General features: G+C 45.3%; 1 protein-coding gene across 1 annotated transcript in view; it reads right to left on the bottom strand.

The window, feature by feature from the left end:
• Positions 1 to 21,997, bottom strand: part of CMIP (c-Maf inducing protein) — a gene marked incomplete at its 5' end in the record, with an annotated part of 126,158 nt that extends 104,161 nt beyond the window's left edge. Inside the window, one exon of the mRNA XM_035337071.1 lies at positions 21,767 to 21,997. Within this exon, the coding sequence (XP_035192962.1) occupies positions 21,767 to 21,997 (231 nt within the window). The remainder of the gene's footprint in view (positions 1 to 21,766) is intronic.
• Positions 21,998 to 22,000: the final 3 nt, after the last annotated feature.

The raw sequence follows: 22,000 nt of genomic DNA, 5'->3' as shown, positions 1-22,000 counted from the left end.
CCAAAAAGTCAGAGAGGAAAAAAAAAAAAAAAAAAGTTTTTATTTCCCTTTTGGTTTCTCTTTTGCATTCAAAGCCTAGAGCAGCCTCCTCGTTATCCCGTCCGTGACCCCCACGCTGCGTGGTGGTGGCTCTGCAGGCAGAGGCAGGCTAAGCAGGGTATCAGTGTTACAGTTTACTATCACCGAGATGACTGCATGTGTAAGAAGCGCATTCTTCCCATCACTGCGCTTACTCCATAAGGAAACCAGCGAGGGCACCAGGCCAAAGTCTGGTAGTTAAGCAGACACACTATCAGGTTTCCCACATTCAAAAATCTCGCTGCCAGAGAAGCATGAAAACTGCTTCCTACAGCCTGGGTGGCAGAAGGAAAATTAAGCAAAACCTAGGCAAGACCATTATTCTGCTGATCTGCACGGGGCTTTTAAGATTTTTATCTGGCTGAAGCCCAGCTCTCAAAACACAGGAGCTTCCTCTTATCACCCAGCAGCTCTTTCATTTTCAGTCTCAGTTCTTTTATCATTGTCCCTTGACAGAGCTTTATCTCCAACCGCCCCTTTTTCCAAGCCCCTAAGATCTCCTAAACAGTTTTTATCTGTCTGCAAACACACGTATGAAGGGTGCACCCACTGCAGCCTTTCTCCCTGCATCTCTGCTAAGCTGGCTGCAGTGAGAAGCTCCAAGCAAGGAAGGAAAACTCCCCGTGACCCTGGCACACAGCTCGTGCTCTGGCAGACTGCTCCCCAGCTCCCAGCCTCCAGGGCAGAGCACGAAACCCACCTTCAGGTTCTTCCTGGCAGGACAAAGACAGGGACCAAGGCTCACATATCCCTTACGTAGGGTCAGTGATGCAGCTCTCAGAGCTTAGGTTGAGGGTGCTACAAGAAGTTAACAGCAGCACAGGAATGGACTGAGTCAGGAACCAGTTTCCTGGTCCCAAGCCAGCGAGCTCGCCTGGTCAGCCCTTCCAGAAAGGTCACTCTTCAAAACAACCAGGTCCAGCCCTGTGCGGGGAGCCAATAAACAGAGTAGAGAGGCTCTGACATGGAGTTCAGATGAGGTCCGCACTCAGGGGAAATACTCGTTGCACAGTGCACAAACAAGGGAAACTCAGGGTGAGCGGCCAGTCCGGGCCTGATGTTCCAGAGAGAAAGCAAAACAGCCCTGAACATCCGAGGGATGAGCACCAAACATGGCATCACGCAGGAAACATAAAGCCGTGTGTATACAAAAGCTCTGCTGAGTGATGAAAGACATGCTAGGGCTGAAATCGGTCTTTTTTAGGGCATTTCTCTGCAAAAGATCTCATTTACTGCTGTCCCTGGTATTCACTGTTGCATAATAAGTTCTTAATTGCATGTCCAATTACTGCCACAAAGGCAGTGAAAGCGGCAGTGAACATTTACCTCGGGTTAGAGGGTTCACCAGGAAAACCATGGACCAGCTCTGTGCACATGGCTGTTCTGGCTACTCCTGAAAGGTAAATTGTGTGCTCTCTGGCCCCAAGGCAGAATCTGTTACTTACCATGTCATGTTCGTACAGAATCCAGCCAGAAAGACACATACTGGCTTGAAGACCAGAGGGAACAAAACTGATTAATGAAAACAAAGGAAGTAATCACACTGGTCCAGATACTATGCAATACAATCAGGCAAGTACACATTCCCAACCGTATTTCTATCAGATACAGTCATTGCTACTCCCTTCTAAAAAGAGCTTTTTTCCTGAGTAGTCACATATCCATACACAATGGCAGCAGGAGGGCCAAGAATGTGAATTCTGTACCCACACCACAAGCTCTGACCCCTGATGTTTTGGGGTGGGCTTGGTCTGATAAGAGTGATTAAAGCATTTGCAATGATTTAAACATGTTTGGTGGTCAACTCTTGTGAGGCTGATTGCTCAGCCCAGGTAAGATTTTCTAAAGCACCCTGCCCAGGACAAACCAGAGTGGGAAGGAACGGAGGCCAGCACAGAGCATGCTGGAAATTCTCTTTCCCCACCCCAAGCCAGCAGTGTCTGCATCACCTCCGGACTTCTGCAACCTCCTGTGACCACTGCCTGTGCTAAGGAGGATCAGCCACAACGGGAGACCTGGTCAATCACACGCATCTGAGGACCCAGTGCAAAGCTTACTAAGTCAAAGGAAAGCTTCACGTCAGTTTCAATGGAAGTTGAGTTTAGCAAAGGGCTGGACAACAGATATGGTTTAATTTAACTTACCTGAACTTGGTCAACCAGAAGACAAAAGCTAAGAATTAAAACAGCAAGTCTCAAACCTGCCCATGTTCTGCAACACATAGGTCAGATACTTTTAATCTCCTTGTGCCCAGCAACTGAACTGCTGTTAGGATAACATTACTCTCCCGATACTTTTTTTTCCACATAAGCTGCCCTGCTGTCACTAGAACCTTAAACAACACGAGGTGGCCTGCTCAGTCATGCTTTATTTGCAGGACAAGCCAACTTCTGTGGAGTGCTTAAATGCAATGGAGACACATGCTGCATAAGGGAAGATAGATGAGGATTAGTTTATTCTAAGAGCTTACTTCTGATGATTTGGGGGTTGCTGTTTCTTTTCCTATTGATAACTGCTAAGACATCTGGGCAGAAACAATTCGCAAAAGAGCACTCCAAAATATTTCGTCTGGTTGCTATCTAAGTGTTGACACGATGCACTCCTCCAAAGAAACTTTTCCAGCGTGGCCGTAGCGCGCATCCTGGCCCAACAATAGGAATCACGATGGAGGATCGCAGCGCTGGCAAACGTCACGGCTGTTTTAAGAGGCACCGCGTCCCAAGTAACGCAGTTGCTTCAGCTGCACGGATGTCGCACAAGCCGTCTGTTTAAATATTGCAAAGTGGTAATCTCCTGCTTTTGCTACTTTGAAACTGAGGAGGCAAAGGAAAATATTTGAATGTGCAGTCCTGAGGTCAGAGCTAAAGTTTGATTTGGGTTGGTTTGGATTAAGGAGAAACGTCCAAGAACAACTCACTGATTTACTTTATTTCAGGACTTGGCACACAGCTTGGACCACGTTCAAAATGCAACGACACTGCGCCAGAAAATGCTACAGAAAGAGCAGAGATAGGAGACATCTGGACTGTGTTAGGAACTTAGAGCCATAAAGTCCTTTAAAAATATTCTGTTCATGTTGGGACTTCTCTTGTTTTTGTTTCGAACAATCCAAATGTTAAAACTGTGTTTCAAATTAAAAGTTAAAAAATAAAACTAACAACACCCCCAAATGCCTCCTCCCCCAAGACGGGTGACCTAAGCCAATTACAAAAGTAAAAACAAGATTTTAATGATCTCAGATAAAATCCTACAGTGAAAGTGGGAATTTCCAGTAATAATGCACCAATGAAAACTTCTTGAGCAAGGAGGTCAGCAAACATGTCCTACAAAACATGGCCTCCTACCATTTAATACTGCATTTAGCATTACCCAGAGGTGCAACCTATCCAACATATGCTGAAAATAGTGGCACTACCTGAAAGGCTTCCTGCTGTCTAAGATGTCATGGCCTGGCTTCTAGGATATAAGTGAAAAAATCCCTTTTTAAAATGGTCATTTAATTGTTTCCAGCTTAATTCCATGTGTTCGGCAGGAGATCACTTTGTAGCTCCTTGCATACAGTGCAGTCGCTGTATTTAGGGAAGGCCCTTACAAAAATCAGTGAAAGAGAAGGATTTGGGAAAAGATGTTGCAAAGTTTTGGTATTTAACACAAAATGAGAAGGTTTTGCTTAATTTTCCTTCTGCCACCCAGGCTGTAGGAAGCAGTTCTCATGCTTTGCTGGCAGCGAGATTTTTGAATGTGGGAAACCTGATAGCGTGTCTGCAACACAGGACAAACTACTCACAGAGAGCTCCATCATAGAAATTGTGCTTCCCAAAGCTCATCGCATGTGAGAAAGAATTTGTCTTACCTTAAAGTAAGTACCTTTCATTAAAAGGCAACTCTGCCCCAACCTGCCCTCCAATTCAAGCTCAATCAGGATGCTTCAGAGCAAATAACAAGCGAGCACGGAACATCAGAAGAGTCTGCACAACCGTATTTAACGGTATGACCAAAGTCAAGACTCAAAAAAAAAAATTCAAACAGGTTTGACTGTAAAGTCCTTAATCTCCTACAGTGAAAGCTGCTAAGGGTGGTTTCATTTAAACAAGGTGCTACCTTCCACTTGTTGGGGATACGGGTTTTTTTTAGGCAACCAGTATTTCACTTGCTCCATACTCTTATTTATACCAATTAATAGGACAGAGTATCCCATTCTTCCAAGTACATGCCTTGGCACAGTGAGGACTGTTCTGCCTTCAGCAACATGCATCATTTCCGGCAGCCCAGCTCCAGGAATAGAAAACCAAGGGAAGCAAGGCAGCCAGATAAACAAATCGGCTGAATACCTGAAAACCCTGGAGATACTGTAGCTATTGTCATTTACACCTCACCTCCTCCGAGGCATTCAGGCAATATTCAAAGTAGATTAAAAGAAAGAATTCAGGGGCTTCTTGGAAGTAAGAATAATGCACAGAATTATGCTCACGAGCAAGCAATCCGGTGACTAAATCTTGCAAAGGCCATTTGTGCCTGCACTGAGCACCGCCCCGCTTGCTGCCACTTGTTCGAAGCTCGATGACAGAGATCGATGAAGATCTTTAGTTGTGTCACCAGAACATTCCTTAGTATTTTATAGGTCTGATGTCTCTTCTCCCATCTGCAGTAATTTGCAACAACAAAATTTAAGTGTGACTTCTACCAAACCTGTATCACAGCATTTCACGTGCTGCGCAGGAGATAAAATTGTCAGCTCTCATTCAAAGTATTTTATTTCAAAAGACAAAGAGTAACAGGAGTACAGAAATGACCAGAAATTACCTGCTAGAGACTGCCTGTTAGAGGAACATCTCTGCAAGCAATTAACCTCAGCTGGGACTGTCCTGCAAGCAAATCTAGGCAGGGAAGTTCTTCCAGCCTAACGGAGCTGGGCCAAATGGAAAACCAGCCCCCCAGTCCAACAACAAGCAAGCACTCCTCACTGCAGATAATATTCCTTTCTGAGTTATCATGGGAAAGTGGAAAAGCCAAATCGAGGAGGACCGATGCAGACCTGAGCTATAAAGTCCAGAGTTCATTTCCTATCAGTCCCCTCCCCCAGGAGCTCAGGGGTGTTTAGATTCTGGGCTGTGGTTTAAGTCCATCTGTGTTCTTCAAGTATAAACATCTTCATTGAAACCAGACTCATCCTGCACAGCCATTCATTCAGTGAGCTCATCTGTGAGAGACACGGACTGGCACATTTCTATGACAACCAAAAAAAAAAAAAAAAAGTAGCAGCTCGGCACAAATTAAACAGCTTTTTAAAGCCTCCCCATTGTTCTTGAGGCTGCTTTCTCCTCCTCTAGCATCTATAGTCATCTCAGATGTAGTGCCCAGAACATCAGCTCTCCATGAAACAGCCCTCTATCCATAGGGAAAGAGGCTTTTTGTTTGTTTTTAAAAGCTTTGGATCAACTCTTGATAAGAAATAGCAGAAGTTCTGTTTTCTCACCCCTAAGAACAAGACAAACCCCAAAACAAACGTCTCCTTTCAAAAACCATCACCCTCATTTGCTGGATCTCAATCAGGCTTTATTGAGGCACAGGGAGGTTACTTCAGCATAGCCAGTTGCGCTCAGTGGTTTCTCTTCCCATCTAGTAAGACCAGATAAAAATCAGTAGGGAAAAAGTAAGAGCATCTTCCCTTCGGAAGGATTTCATATCATGATATACACAAATATAGACAATCATGCCTCTTTGTGCAGCCAAGATGCAGGCTTCAGCTCAGACAACTGGTATGCTTTCTAAAAGCACTGCTTATTGGCAAGTTCACACACTGAAGCAATTCAGCACCAGATAAATAAAGCATTTCTCTGACATACATTGCCAGTCAATGCCGAACTCACATTGTACTTATGTTTGTTATTGCATCCACTCAAATCAGGGCCTGCCAGCTTACACAATTCCCTAATTATAAGTAGTTAAGATTGTTTTTACTAGTAGGGTACAGATGCCAAATCACTCTTAGTGATTCCCAACAAAAAAGAAAGATGCTATGAGTAAAAACAATGGAATGGACTCCCAGGATTGAGACGTGCCAAGTCACAAATCACGCCAGAAAAGTATCTTTATTTTTTTTCAAATCCCATTCTCTCCACCTTCATTTTTTTCAGATTTAGTTTTAACCTAGGCTTTGCTTAAATTGGTAACTTGTTGGGTCAGCTGCTAAGCCTCTTTGTGTTCACCACGTGCCGTATGACCGCAGAACTAATAAATCACAGGAATAAAGAGGTTTTTTTAAACTCACAGAAACCTCAAATGCAACTTTGTCTACTATGGTCAGTTTTTCTCTTGGCATCATTAAAGGTTTCCCAGTCAAACAGAGACTGTACCCATCAACTCAATGATTTTCATCTTGACAGTGTTTTGACTTGATCTTTTACTCACAAGTCATTTTGTTTAATTTGCTTCAGACATTTCTCCACACACGACTCAGAGCAGTGATACACCGCCAGGCAAAGCACTGAAATGTTCCCAAAGGCACAGATGAGGGAAAACTCGGTTATTAGTGGATTTAAAAGGTACTTCTCATTACTTAACCAGCTTGCCACAGACAAAGAACATAGCTAGAGCGTTATGGCTGTTTATGGTAAACGCGATGTTGAGTCAGCCACACTAAAGCACTGTGACCTCCAGGTGGGCTTGGTGCTACCAAGCCACAAGGTGCTCGAGTCCAGCCCTAAGGTCTCACTGGTTCTCCCAGCTCTCTCAAAACACGGAGCTGCTGAAAAGGGCTTCTCTCTTAGGCCAGCTCTTGTTGGTCATGGATCAGATCAACAGCCGACAGACACAATCAGCTTCAAAATGATACATTCAGAAATTCAATCAAGATGTGGAAAACTCGATCTTTGACTCATTTTCTAACAACAACAAAAAAAATGTGAGTTTTTTGACAAGCAGCCATTACAGTGTTAAACTGTGTTTTCCTGTGCAATGTTTTCCATGTCATAAAACTAATACAGGGATTAAAAACTCAAGCTGAAGCAGCGTCTTAGGAAGCCACGTGATAAACTACAGCAAATGCCATGGGACTCATTATGTGCTAGCTCTACCTGGAACATGGGCACTTAGGGAACAGCAGAGTGCAGGTACCTCTGATCCTGAGGTCTGAGGTACCACCCAAAGTAAGGATGTTTCCCTAAGTGCAGCACATCCCCTTCTCCAGTGTGAATCTGCAAGCGCTGGGCTGCACTGTTTGTTTTCTGCTGCCTACACAACGCGTTGGATCTGCCTGCTAGGAACACGTTACTATCTGCAGGAACGTGTTTCCCAGCCATACATATGCTGCCACCCGCTCCGGAACAGACGAAGACCACACAGTATCATGTTGCATTTCCAGCTCTCTGCAGGGGTATCCTATGCCACACAGTCTCTCATGAATACAGAGATATGCCACTTCTTCTGAGACCAATGCAATCATCGCAGATGGTTATCAGTTATAAACAGGAAGCATCCATCCTTCTGCAGCTCGTCACTGAAGCAACCAGCAGCAAACAGTCCCCTCCTCATCTCCACTGCTCACTTCTGTGCACTCAAAAACACGTCTTTATATTGCCGCCTCCACCCCTGCAGCTGACAGGGCAGCAAGAAAAAATTGAGGCTGCATGGTAACAGGTTTGGCATGGGACAACACGCTGGGCAATCTATGGAAGCTCTTTTTACAAAGGTTAAGACTTACACAAAGCCAGGGAGCTCCTACTTTTACCTATAGGGATGAGACTTCCATCTCCCTGACGAGGAAATGAGGTGATGTGACATGAAGCAGCTCGTGAATCTCTTCAATTAGTGCATTATGCACAATGGAGACTTCCAGGGAATTATCTGCAACCACAGCAGTGCCTCATTCGCACTGCCGTGGCCCTGAGCATGACTCACTTCCATTCCCATCCTCTTGCTGCAGGCAGAGAGCTAAGGACTGCTCCCAGCCTCCGTTAGGCAAGGTCTGGAATCAAATGCTGGAGCTACCTGCACAAAACTTCAATAAAGTAGGGTTACTTTACTTTCTGCAACTGCTTGAGCATTGTTATCTTCAGCTCTCTGCTTTCCACGATGATCAGGGCTTATGCTGGAACAGATAACATTTCCATCCCACCTTCGTCAGGGAGCAACTAAAGATTGTGCCGTCCTCCACATGGGAGTAGAGCCGAGAGAATAACAAACAGTGCCAAGATAACCTGTGGCTCCTGAGCTGCAGGAGGCCTGCAAGCAGCACGTCCCCAGTACTGAGCTACGTTTGTAACCAGCAGCAAAGCTGTCCTGGCCCAGCACTGCCACAAATCCTAAGCTGAGAGAGAAAACAGGCCAGCAAGGCAGGAGAGGACTTCAGGAGCTCGTCCCGGGACCTAGATGCATAGCCAAGCTCGGCACCACCCCACAGCAAGACCCCAGGGCGCTGCTGCCATTTCCAAACAAGCCCTTTCTAGAAAGTCATGGGGAAGTGGAAGGGGGAGGAAGAGTTTTGAGATATGCGATATGCATCTTAGTGCTCTCAGTCATATGAGAGGACAGGAAGGCTGCTTATGCCATGGGGCCCTCCTGCGCTGCCAGACTCTTTCTTGCCATTTTAAGCCAGTTTAGAACAAATTTCGCCCTTATTGAACTGGCCTGGGGGACACAGGGGTGTGGGTGAGGCTGTCCTCACACACTCTGGGGCACTGTAATTTACAGCTACAAGTTTTTTTGCCAGAAGAGGCACAAACCGCGTGTTACAATGCCATTCAAACTTGAGAAAGCCTTTGGTGAATACAGCTTGCAGTCTGTGCATGCTTCACGTGATCTGCAAACTAGGAACACCGGAATTTTAGGCCAGGAGGGTGTCATTGACTAATGGGGATTCTCCTTTCCCTCTGGAGTATAGGTTTATAGGAAAAAAATCATGTTCTCCAGGCAAGTTTATACAAAATGATTCATCTCTGGCCAGCTGCAGTCAAGACATCTGCTTGCTTTCACTTCGCTACAGGGAGATTCTCCCCCCACACCTCCGAAGGAGGCCAAGGCATAAAAAGAAAACTTCAGTGATTTACGCAACGAGACTGAAGAAGGCAGGTAAGTGACAGAGAGGCCCCGGGTGCCCCTCTGCCCCACTGCCAGCGCTCCTGTGAAACAAGGAGCTGATAAAGGGCCGCTCAGCCTGCGGCCTGCCTGCTTCCACGCCGAGCCTGCGCCCTGCACACAGGTCTGCCCAAACACAAAGGTGTTCCTTTGGTTTGAGAATCCCTCGCATATTCTGCATGGGATCACACAGACAGTCCTCCCGTGGTCAAATAAAGTTTGTGAACCCAGGCCTTTATAGCTTTTCCATCTTAATCTGCACTCTGGGCATATATCCAATGAAGGCCTCATGTATAGATCACTGGGTTACTAGCTGGCTTGCATGCTCAGGGGGAGGGGAAATAACAGGCTCATGACTGCATTAATTTAACACTGCCTGTGCTTTCACTTTTACATGCACAAGCCTTTCTGAATCTAGTCTTACCATAAATAAAAAGTAATAACATTTGCTGAAGAGAAGCTCGGGCCCCTACGTGCTGGAACACACAGGAGCTAACGCCGAATGCATTTGCATTAACGCTAACTCCGGCGCAAGGAAGACAAGGTCTTTTCACAAGCATGCTACAAAAACAGGAAGCAAAGGGGAAAACTTTGCAGTGTTTGGAAACAGCAGAACACTGTTTGTACAGGCTTTTCTTACAAATGCAGAAAAAAAAAAAAAAGCAAATCTGGTAACGTGCAATCTGAGCACAGCAAGAGGCTCAGATCAGACGCAAGGGTCTCAAGACAGCAGCTCTCAGAAGATCTACAGGTACAGACTGTACAGGCAGGGAGATGCACAGGGTACTTTATTTTTCCCATTTCTGCTAAGAAAGTCTGACAAGTAGAGAGACACAACCTCCCAAACGCTTGACGTTAAAGCTAGATAATGTAACACAACATTGCATCTTTATCTCGGTTAGAGCGGGTGTGATAAGTGAGCAGGCACTAGGAAACGCGCACTCCACCACACTTAAAAGCTCCCATTATTTTCTGAACTGCATTAAAAAGGGAAGACGTGTGGCAGGGGCCTCGCCTGCCCTGGGAGGCCATCCCTGCAGCGTAGGAAGCAGCTACGCCGTGGACTTCACCCCGGCACGATGAGTCAACAAGGTCCAGTGGCAGCCGGCACTAACGCAGAGACTTCCCCCTGCAGCTGCAGGGCATGGAGCCCATCCCCACTTGAGACTGCTCTGCTGAACATCCTGCATCAACCCGGCCTTGCTTCCCCTGCTCCCTTCAGGCCGCTCAGTGGCACCGGTAAGCGCACGCATCCTGAACAAGATGAAGATGATGTGTAAGGGCTGATGCTGCTGCAGCCCTGCCCCAGGTTTAACAAACCCAGAAGAAATACCTCGGGTTCAGACCAACAGAGGATGTGTCCTGGACTCAGGCGAGCACCAAGCAGGGCTCAGTACTTTCCCATGTCTTCCATCTCCACGAGGGAGCAGCTTCATACACGGTCAACTCCCACGGCAGATTTGATTTCACCAGATTTAAAGTACATTAGTCAATCCGAGTCACCGGGGACATTTGAAATAACTTGCAATAAATCAGACAAGATTAATTTCAAGGGAGGCAGTGATGTAGGACTGCAAGAAGCATGGAGTTAGCATTAGAAGAGAAGCCATGAGGAATATTTCTCAATGCCAATGAGCATGGAGGCATTGCAGTCTTCAGGCATACACCAGGTTCCAAAGGCAGAGCAGTTGCCCAGAAGGGGTATGTCAATATTTAATACCAAAGTGCATGTCTGGTCCTGCTCGTTTCATTTCATTTCAAGCTTTTCCAGCTTTGTTTCCTGATTCATTCACAGCAATCACAAAAGATGAATTATCTAACCTTAGAAAATGTGTTTTCAGGCAGACGAGACATGCTGACTGTGTCCGTACTTTCACCTTCAGTAACAAAGTTCTGTGCCAGGAGAACTTTTATGTTTTCTTCAAGGGCCACATTACTTGGTTACAAAGTGATTTTTTGATGCCAGGACTCCACTGGAGCCACTTGTACCTGAGGAGAGCAGAAAGAGCTTCTTCTGCACCCCTGGATGTCAGACTACTCTTTAGTTAAGGATTTGAAAATTTTCCTCAAAAGCTATCGTAATAGCAGTGACTAAAAAATGATGGATCTGAAAGAACCACAAAGAGTTGAAAGAAAAACTAAACAAAGTAATGACTAATAATTGGCACTTCTGTAACATCTTTCACCAATGCTCCTCAATTCCATATACCAGGAAAGAAAACTTTCGTAACAGACCGGGCTGGGAATACTACTTTGAGCCCTTACTACACAGCTGGAGTTGCTATTCCTTTTGGAAGAGATATGTGAAGAAACATCAGTCCTCCTGCACTGAAGGAGTAAACTGGAGCTCCCTTTCCAAGCCTGTAATCATGCCACCACAACCTCCTTACTACAGGTAGCAGTTTACACCAGTTGCATGGGTTTTCCCCTGGTTTAAACAATGACGGAATGATGTCTGTAACACGATGGCTTTTTTCTCTTTCCCCAGACGTACAAACGACCCTCCCTGTTCTGTGTTACTCTCAGATAAGGCACACAATTGTTTCACTGAGCTTGATGCATCTTCCACACGGAAGCACCACGCAGCCCGTGTCCCAGCTGCGGCCACTTGGCTACCGAGCAGCAGGGCAAGGACATGGGTGGGCCTCGCTCAGTAAAGTCCATCGGAGCAGATGGAAACCTCCTACACTGCAGAAGCAAATGCTGCTGCTCCTGAAAGAACTGATGGGCCTTTCACAGCTGGAGTGCCCCCACCTCTCCGACCAAGGCAGGATGGAGCTGTGCAGGTGACAGATCTGTAGCCAGAGCCGGGCACCCTGGAGCCAGAGAATCCTCTGAGCTGCATGCTCACAGTTCTCCGGCACCCAGTGCCCAGTCCGGCATCATAATAAGCAGCACAGAGGAACCTCTCCTCATCCAGCTATCTCTTCAAGCCGCCATCAACAACTCTACACTCAAATCCCCGACCAGAATAACCCCACAGCTACAGCAGAAAAACCTACAGCGTTGCACCAGTGTATGCCACTGGGGCCTGGTGCATTGTGTAAGTGCCCATGTAAGTTTCTACTTTCAGTTTCCTATCTTCTTATAGTTTACATTGTAGCAGAGAGAAACATCATGTTTTGAGATGCTGCATTCCTCTCCAGTGGCTCCCAAATCTAAGTGCTCAGCCTCAGAATGTATGACTACCAAATGCACAGCGCGGAAGGGAGGAAGAACTGCTGATTTTTTTCCAAAAACAGATCCCATCACCATGATTCTACAGGTAACTTTGCAAGACCACTCTCGTGCTGCAAGTTTCAGTTCAGTCAAGGTTTCCCTGACTTACTCTTTACTTCTGAAATCAACCTTAATTGCCCCTAAAGCAAGAGCAAAGCGGGAGCTGCCAGCAGGGACCACTGGAGAACACGCAAACATGCACAGAGCAGAAAGCAGGAGACCTGAACCGACTGCACCGGGCTCCCAACAGACACCTGCTTTGCAGGAAGACTGCAAGGTAGCACGGGGAGAGACACTGGGCCACATCCTGCTGTCACTCTCCCACACCTCCCATGGTTTTTAATGGCATTTACAACCATTAAGCAAATGAACAGCTATCAACGTCAGAAGAGACAGTGTGTCCCGGTGGCCAGAGACACGTCACTTGGTTCCAGCCCTACCCGATTTATGAGCACTACGGCAAGGTGCTTGAGTCAACACAACCAGGAGATGCGCCCAATTCCTGCTGTCCAACTGGAAACGCCCCAGGGAACCGTGGGCATGCTCCTCCCGAGGAGCTGCAGGTTGAGGAGCTGCAGGTTGAGCATGAACCTCGAGGGCAAGCATGTTGGACAATGCAATCTGTGCTCCTCTGTCTCTCTGCTTTCCCCATGCATGAAAACACGGACCAGAAAGCCATCTGAGTCAGCTGAACCACAGCGAAGGCAAAATCCAAGGATCTGCAGAATGAAACAATTACACTGCATCCCAAAATCATATTTTCTGATTGTCTTAAAGGCCAAAAATAACCCTTCATTTTTTTGTTGTTGTTGTTCACAGAAGGTCAAACAGACATTCATATTTTTGGAAGAAAACATATACAGCCTTAGTATTTTCATTAAAAATTTGGATTCCACTGGGCAAGTTCCAGAAGTGTTTTTTTTTTTTTTTTTTTTTAAGCAATTTCTACTTTACTATTAATAATTTCCATGCCTGAAAATGGATAGCAAAGTCATTCTAGTTTTATTTTAGCTGCTTGCACAGATAAAGCAAAAACACAGCCTGCCCACAATACACACTAACTGTATTACAATTGCAAATAAAATCTCCGTGGTACAAGAGAACCCCACTGCAACAGGAACCGGGTTGGTAAGAGACACCTGTCAATCCACAAAGTTTTATTCGAAGAGCCAAAACACAGATTAGGAGCAAAGGAGCACTGCTACCTAGAAGAACAGTATCACAACCTCAGTGCTGAGAAAATTCCACTCTGTGTCATTTGAAATGTACTGTTGGGAACACACTATGGGTATCTTCAAGAAATTTATTTAAAAAAAAAAAACTGTTTTATTTTAACAACCATCCAAAATGTCTACCTGCACATGCATTTCCCTCATTTATATGCTCAATTAGACGTTAATTATCTATAGACAAATAAGGAACACAATTACTCTTTTGTTTATAAAATACTTGCCCTATATTTGGGTTGGTATCACCAGAAATCTGATCCAGAAAATATGCACACGTTTGTAGACGTGCACTCTTCAAAAATAAGTCTAACCGATTTATAAGAGAAACAAAAACTATTTCTTGTTATCCCTTGTAGACAGTTTCCCTTCAGGCCCAAGAAAAATATATACAACTATGTATTCTCAAAAAAAAAATCTCAAATTCTGCTTCACCTCAGCTTTCTTCAGGCAACACTTACTGCGCCATATGTGATATACTCGCAAACAAAATCTTTCAAAACCTAAAGCCATTTCTGTGTGATTTAAAACCTGAGTTTAAAATTTTTCAAAAAGAGAAAAAGACTTTATTTTATTCAGCACTTCCTTAAGCACTGGAAATCCAAGAAGCAAAAGCCCATTAGTGATAGCTTCAAGCATCCAACATCCCCATTCCTAGTACCATGACACTAGCTCAGCAGTCAGGCATATGAGAAGCGTTGGATACATTTTTTGTCTTCTTTAAGCCCTGGTTATTACTCTTCTCAACGAGAGTGAAAGCAATTTTTCTCCATTAAATTTTTCATGCAATGAGAAAATCACGCAATCTCCGTTACAGGAACAAGAACTTTAGGGACACTGCAGCATATGCTGAGAAGTGCAAAAGCCATTTTTAACTCTGATAACTCTGAACAGGCAAGAGATTAAAAAAAAAAAAAGAGACACTTAAGAGACACTTCAAGGGCCTGTACAAGGATCGTCCCACTGAAATCCTCACTTTGTGCTGCCTCCAAAGCGAAAATGGCCAGAGAAGCAAGCATCAAGCCAGCAGCAGCATCTCCTAAGCGAGGAGCAGGGCTGTCACCCACATGCAAGCTTCAGTGAGGACCGGGCACCACCACTGCCCAAGGGTGGAATCGAGATGGACTTTTTGTCTGGGGGCCTGCTGCTTAAATGGTGAAGCAAACCTTACTCCGTCAGTAGTTACATCTGCTGATCCACCATGACCCTGCTGGCTAATTAAATGTTAACCGGCTGCAGCAAAGTGCATTCCTGTCCCCAGCTCCGCAGGGTACGAAGGTCCAGAAGCAGCAGGTGGTCCATCCCATCCTAAAACGCTGCTGTCCTCCAGGGCTATCAAACTGTGGAGGGCAGCCCTCGGTTGCAAATCCATTGTCCTCAGCCAAAGTTTTCGCAGTAGAAGAGAGTCGTGTCAGAATAACTTCCCACCAGGACGCCACTGTCCGCACGTTGGCATCAAATGGGTGAAATACAACCACAGCACTGTCTCAGTGGGGGATTTCCAGCAAGGCTCTCCTGTAAAAGCATCGAACACACCAGCACAGGCTGCTCGGCATCCAGCGATCCTTCAGCCAAGGAAAAGAACCGGGGCTGCATTTCACAGCGAGCTGTGCAAGCCTGGGAGGCGAGCAGGCCGCAGCCCCCTGCCTGAGCCACCCGGGGAGCTGCAGCGGGCCCCCAGCTCCCCAAGCGTGACATCCCTTACCAGCAACGAGTGGTAATCCCCCTCCTCAGATTACCCCGCCGAAGTCAACGGAGCGAGACCAAGAATGTATGTGACCGAGCGTACTTCCAGTTCACATTTTAGTCACTGCAACTCGATGGCCTTCTTAAGCTCAATTAGTAACAGGCACACATCTAGCAGGCATGCTTAAATCCAGAAAAACAGATGCCTTTTTTCCCCCATGTTCCTCCAAAAAAGGGGAAAAGACTGAAAATTACATAGAAATACACTGAAATCTCACATTAAATTGGAAAGAAATGGTGTTTGCCATGAGCTCATGCCCTAGACCCTGCAGTCCACCACCTGGCACCTCACCTGCTCCTGCATTCCCCACCCTGCTGTCCCTGTCCCATCAGTCATGGGACAGCCCAAGAGAGGAAGTCAAGAAATGACTGCAAGCACTGAAACGCCCATACCAGTAACTTCGAGAGTCCACAGACCCTGACACAGGACCCCCTCCTCCCAAACCTGGGTGGTATTTTTAAATTCTCCTGATTTTTCAGCCTGGGAAGTGAAGGCCTTTTAGTTCAGCATCTGGTTCTGACTTCATGTTTTTCTCTGCAACCACAAGAGCTGAACTTCACTCACCACTGACGTGCTCGGTTATAATGTATGCTTTTCAATTGTCTTTTCCCTTTCCTGGTATTGCCCCTGCATTCTTAAATATTGTGCAAAACAGGAAAATTTTACGCAATGATTTAATAATACATTGTTTTTGGCAGCAATTCCAGCCTACCATGTTTCCCTCTCTCTTCTTCCTCAACAGTTTGGTGGAACTATGCACTGAAACAGATCAGTTCCCCAACACAGTATATAGAAGACGACAAATCTGCAAAAAACTCAAATCTGCAAAAAATTCAAGTGCTCCCCCACCCAGTTGACACAGCTTTTCTCAACATGATCTGAGGAAAGGTTATGTTACTGAGGGCATAACCGTGCACGATGCGCTGTGGGGATTATACATGCTAAGGTATCGATCATCTTCTGACATGCAATTGTTTACGGAATTAAGCACTACATATCTGTAAACACTTGCAGACACAGAACCAAACTGAATCAACTAGCTGTGCTCAAAACACTAATAAACAAGCCACAATCTACCCATGCAACCCACAATCTAATTACTTCTAAAGACTCCAAAATGCTTGAACTACTTGAGGTAGATCTCTTCTTTCATAAATCCTATGTGGGGAGTGGAGCAAACCCTAATAATCCAGTTGTGCTTACTAATGCACAAGACACAAGGAAATGAGAGAAGCCATTTTATTGTATCATGTTAGAACTCGCCTGTTATTTAGGAACTTCAAATGTATAAACAAACTATCCACAATAAATTAAACAGCTCCAAAAATCACTCCTCCCTACATGTTAAGCCTCACAGTTTTTGTTGTTTTTTTTTTTTTATCCCCTCCAAAAATGTTCTTCGACATCCACAGTTCTACATCTGGGTGGGACCAAGGTTTCAGCCTCTGTTTTCCAACTGCTGGTAACAACCCAAACCTGAGGCTGCAAAATGGAGCGTCAATGTGGATCAGAGTCAGCTTAGCCTTCCACCTCTGGCAAACTACACATCCTTAGCATAGTCCTTACATCCTTTCCTAGAAGAATCCTCGGGCTTCGATGACCCAGCAGACTCGCTCTGCATCTAGCTATGATGCTCCACTACAAAACAAACAAAGATGATCTCACAGCTCCTCCAAGGCCCAACCCTGTGAGGGATGCTGAGCTCCTCTGGTCCCCGCTGATGCAGGATGAGGTCCCCATCGGGTACCAGAGGCTATTCCCCCGGGGCACTGTTACCACTGTGTAGTGGCGAGCACCGCATCGTTAGTCCCCAGCCAAAAAGAACAGTGTGGCAGAAGTATTTCTGAGTGTCCTTTTTGTTTATGCTCCCTAAACATGTAAAATTTACTGGCTGGGTGTTAACACTAATAGCCTTAAGAGCTCTCGCTCTATCGATGAATATAGCTTCTGTTTTTGTATTTTATGCAAGCTCTGTGACATATAAACACGTACCTTAACACTACTGACTTAGAAATATGCTTTTTAACCACTGTAGGAACTATATACTCAAACGTATATTTGATAGGCATTAAACAACTTCAAAGAAATACAATTTTAAGTTTTCTACAGTCTAAGACAGCAATAAAGCAAGTTTCTTACAATGGAGTATTATTCCATTAAATCACCAAGTCTTCAAGAAAAATCTGGGTTTTGGTAGTGCAGACACATGCCTGCCTTTACCACGGAAACAGATTCTCAGTTTCAGCAGCACAGATAACATGCAGCAATTTGCCCTCAATCTGCAGCAAATTCTAAATTACCATGAGTTGTATGCAAACAACAAGATTCGATGCCTTTTCTGGTATGCCTGAAGAAAATACCTGATGGACAGCAACAAGGTAAACCTGAACGGGGAAAAGCATGTACACCCTAACCTGTACCACTTCCTGTCAAATGAAAACAACCATTTGTAGTACAAAACAATGAGAAGTATTACCTTAAAATAGTAAGTTAGCATTCCGCTGTTACAATGGATCGAAAAAATTATCTTAAATTGCTTTGTTATTTATGCATTCACTTGTATTTACATGGATAACGATGGTAGGCCCATCAAGCTAGCTTCAACTCACATTCGTGAAGTCCCATCAATAGCACAAGGCTTAAAGTCAGCACTGGGTTGACTGAACAGACTGTTTACTCTTTTTTTGTTACTATTCTAGCTAATTCATTATAATTCTATTCTGAATCTGGATAACACAACAATATTCCAGGAAAGCTTTAAAAAAAAAAAAAAATCTCCTTAGAAGATTGTTTTGAAACTTCAGAGTTCTGCATAATACTTCCCACTTGAGCTAATTGTTTTTCAAGGGAAATTTAATTTTTAAAAGTGTGTTTTTCCAACTAATGGGAACCTGCAGTAAAGTAAACAATGAGTCTGGCTTGATAGGAATTTTTGCTCTATCTTTATAACAAGAAGGAAGGAAAGACATGTAATAGCATGCTGAAACACATGCAAGTAGCAAAATTGTTGAATTTTAAAAAACAATTAGAAGACAATTTTCTACTCCACTTCTCCTATATGAAACAGATCAGCCTGCCCTGCCTCATTTAATATTGATTGTGTCTCTAGAAGAAAACACAACTGCAGTACCCTAACCCACTTACGTTCTTGTGTCAGGTACATTTCTCATTAGCTACCTTGTCAATACACTGCTGTCCTCATGCATCATCTTTGCACAGAAGAAAAGTATAAAGGCACTCAAATCTTTTCAGGATTGTCACCAGCTTGAACACAATACCACATTACATTCAACGTACCTGTCAAGGGGAAACCAAGAAACGTGGCATGGGCCTGAAAAGCCAAATTTTCCACCTCCTTGAGGGATATTAATGAGTAACTTCATGGCTTCAATTACTTCTCATCTTCCCAAACGGGAATCAGAGAGGTCATCCCTAGCCAGCAAAAATGAATTGCTTATTTATTCCTTCCTTGTCTGCTGCTGATACATGCTTTTCTAAGTCTTTCTAGTAAGCCAGTACCTTAAAACCCGTTGTCCTAAACATCAGCTCCCAGCTGGGGCAAGAGAAAAGCAGCACAGAGGCATGAAATGGAAAAGACAGAAGGATATCAGTTCAGTTTCGCCTGCCACCTTTAAACTACTGAAAATTTCTGAAGACAGCCATACCTTATTCTTCACAACAAAAAAAAAAAAAAGGGGGGGGGGGAATCATAAAAGAAATATTAAATTGGATTTTATTACCTTGTTTTTATTATCACTGCCCTACAAGCTGTGCAAGGACAGATCTTAATAAAAAAAAAATTAGCAAGGGCAATACATTTGGGTTTGGTAAGTGTTTATAAAATAAACATTATTCTTCCCATGGGGAAGAAAGTCAGATTCATCCCCAAGCAAGCTGTTTTCTGGCAAACAAAGTTTGTAAGTATCAAAATTTCCTACTGGGACTTTGGCATTTAAATTAAATAAAAAAAAAAAATGCAGATCTGTATTTACTTGCACTAAAAATTACCTTTAACCATCAATAGAATGAAAGCCTGGTCAAGATACAAATCTACTGGTAAAACCGTAATGGTGAAACTGCAGTATTTTTAAGTAACTGGTTCCTTGAGAAATGAGAAACGTGAAGGAAATGATGGAAACGAGATGTAAATCAGATAAAGACCCAACACCTACAGTATGGGACTGCACAAGCTAACATATTCCCATTTGTAGCTGAGCACATATACCAGCTTGGAACACAACTGTTACTATTCTTTCTTCATGAGCTTGGGCTTGCTTTAATTGAAAGTCGCTTGTGATAAAAGAAGAAAAAGCATTTTGTAAAGATTTTTTTCCTCCCTGAAGTTTGCTAAAATATGATGGCCTGAGCACTTGCTCCATTGTGTTCTTGCGTGGTGGCGCTTCCGCTATGGAAAGCTATTTTTTCAGGTACAAAACACGTACCTTCTTAACACAGAAAGTAGTTACTTCTTACAGAAAAACTGTAGGTAGGGTCTCATTATTCACATTTTTATGTGGGCACATACCATGTCTACCAGTGGAAAACACTGCAGAGGAATAATCCATACACAAAGTAATGCTAGCTCCTTCCTCGCAGCCCAGGCATGGACATGTAGGAGCTTGCATGGAGAAGACTTCAAGTCAAATGCACCTTTCAAGTGACGTTAAAAAGGAGAGAAAATGCCTAGAACCACCAAATCACCTATCCGCTGTACTCGCAGAGATCATTTCCCAGATCTGGATTTAGCTGTCATTACAACTTTTGCTTTCAAATGCAAAACAAAGTGATGTTATTTTCCTGTTTGATTTTATTCATGTTATATAGAATGCAGTAAAACTCGTCACGCCAGAGGATTTGCGAAGAGATGATGTGAAGATTAATTAGCAGCTGCTCATAAAGCAGCCTGACTGTGGAAAGCCCTACGTGTAAAAATGACCTTGTTATCAAAGTTGCTGAGTGCGCCCAGTGCTCGCTGTCAATGGAAGGTAGGGATATTTTCCTACAGCCCCTGAAAGCCAAACGAGTTGCATTTAAATAACTGCCTTTGGCTTCGGGAGGTTTTGGAATTCTGCCTGTCCCCCACTTCCTTGGGGGGACCCACATATTTTGCTTAAGTCACATCTTTTCAGCCAAAAGATACCTGCTACGCACGCCCATGCATGCGTTCAGGCAACAAGTGAACAAGGATCGTAACCTAGTCCCCTAATTACTGCCTGGAAACCAAAGACAGTGCGCCACATAATAAAGCATAACAAAGCACGGGTATTTCTGCGAACAACACTACCTATGTGGTGAGTTAGCGCTGGAAAAAAAAATTGATAAGGCGCAAGACCAAGCACGAAGAGCCCTGCTCAACAAAATGGAGCCTGCACTGGAGCACACGGTGTTTTGGTATCTACTTGCTACTTATGTGCCTAAAATAATTAGGAATGGCATCGCGTTAATTAAAAGCACCACCCTATGGGACTTGAGAAATGTTTTCAGGGACGATTTCTCGGGTGACAGCTCCACCAGAGAGCAGAGTTTGGCGTCTCCTGCACGAATACAACTTCATGCCTAAGTATTGCCACACTGCAGAGATTAATGTCTGAAGCACAATCACGCCTCGCTCTGCCGGTATCCTTCTCTGCTCAGAAATCATCAGTTACGGATACTGCCGGGAAAACGCCTCATCCCCACCAATATTCAACTTCCCCTCCGCACCGATGGCACCTCGATAAAACGAAGCGCTGCGAGAACGACCAGCGCTCGTGTCTTTGCAGAGCTTCCTCCTGCTTTCGCACAGCAGTTCCAGCAAGGAAGGGAAAATATTCCCTCGGGAACATCCTCGGCAGCCCGGGGGGAAGCAGGACGCGGGAATGTCATTGTGGCACTGAAGGAGCTGCGTGAGGACGGGCAGCTGGCCTACGTGTAGGATGAAGGGGCTGCTGCTGACGGCCTGCGTGGGCACCCCATGGTGTGGTGTCAGGGAACATGGACACGGCACAGTGTGGTGTCAGGGGACACAGACACTGCACCCCATGACATGATGCTGGGGGACACGGCCACTGGGCATGATGAAACCCAGCTCTGCATGCTGGACGAGACCCATTCAGCCACCCCACAAAACCCAACCCACGCTCCGGTGCCACGCGTGCCCTACATGACGGCATGTCACTGCACGACGAGCTAAACGAGGGGGGTAAAGCAGCAACCGTGTGATGTCCTGCAGCAAGGCCGGAATGAAACCATCGAGAAAAACGAGGCATTTACCCGTAAATCCCCCAAGGGCCGATGGAAGCCCGGTTACAGAAACCAGCGTGCGGGTGCGCTCCGTGCGCTGCCAGGGCACAGATCCGGGGTGCAGCCGGTCCCAGCTGCACAACCCAGACCCAAACCCGCACGTTCTCACCCCAAAGCCCTATCCCCTCCCCGTACTCACCGTGGCCGAGGCGACGCCGGTGTCCGCCAGGGTCAAGTGGTGAGGCTCCCAGCGGCGCAGGAACTTGGAGGTGAGGATCTTGCTGAGAAACGTCCGGGGGTGCCGGATGGCGCACACCTGGATGTCCCCCTCCTGCAGCAGCTTGTACCTCATGCCGTTGCAGTGCAGCGGGGGCCGGCGGCAGGGAGCGGCGCCCATTTTGGGGCCCCCCTCGGGCCCGGGTACGTCGGGGGG

The sequence above is a fragment of the Oxyura jamaicensis genome, chromosome 11 (genome assembly GCF_011077185.1).
Source record: "Oxyura jamaicensis isolate SHBP4307 breed ruddy duck chromosome 11, BPBGC_Ojam_1.0, whole genome shotgun sequence".
Classification (NCBI taxonomy): Eukaryota; Metazoa; Chordata; class Aves; order Anseriformes; family Anatidae; genus Oxyura; species Oxyura jamaicensis.
This window is presented reverse-complemented; position numbering and strand designations above follow the sequence as displayed.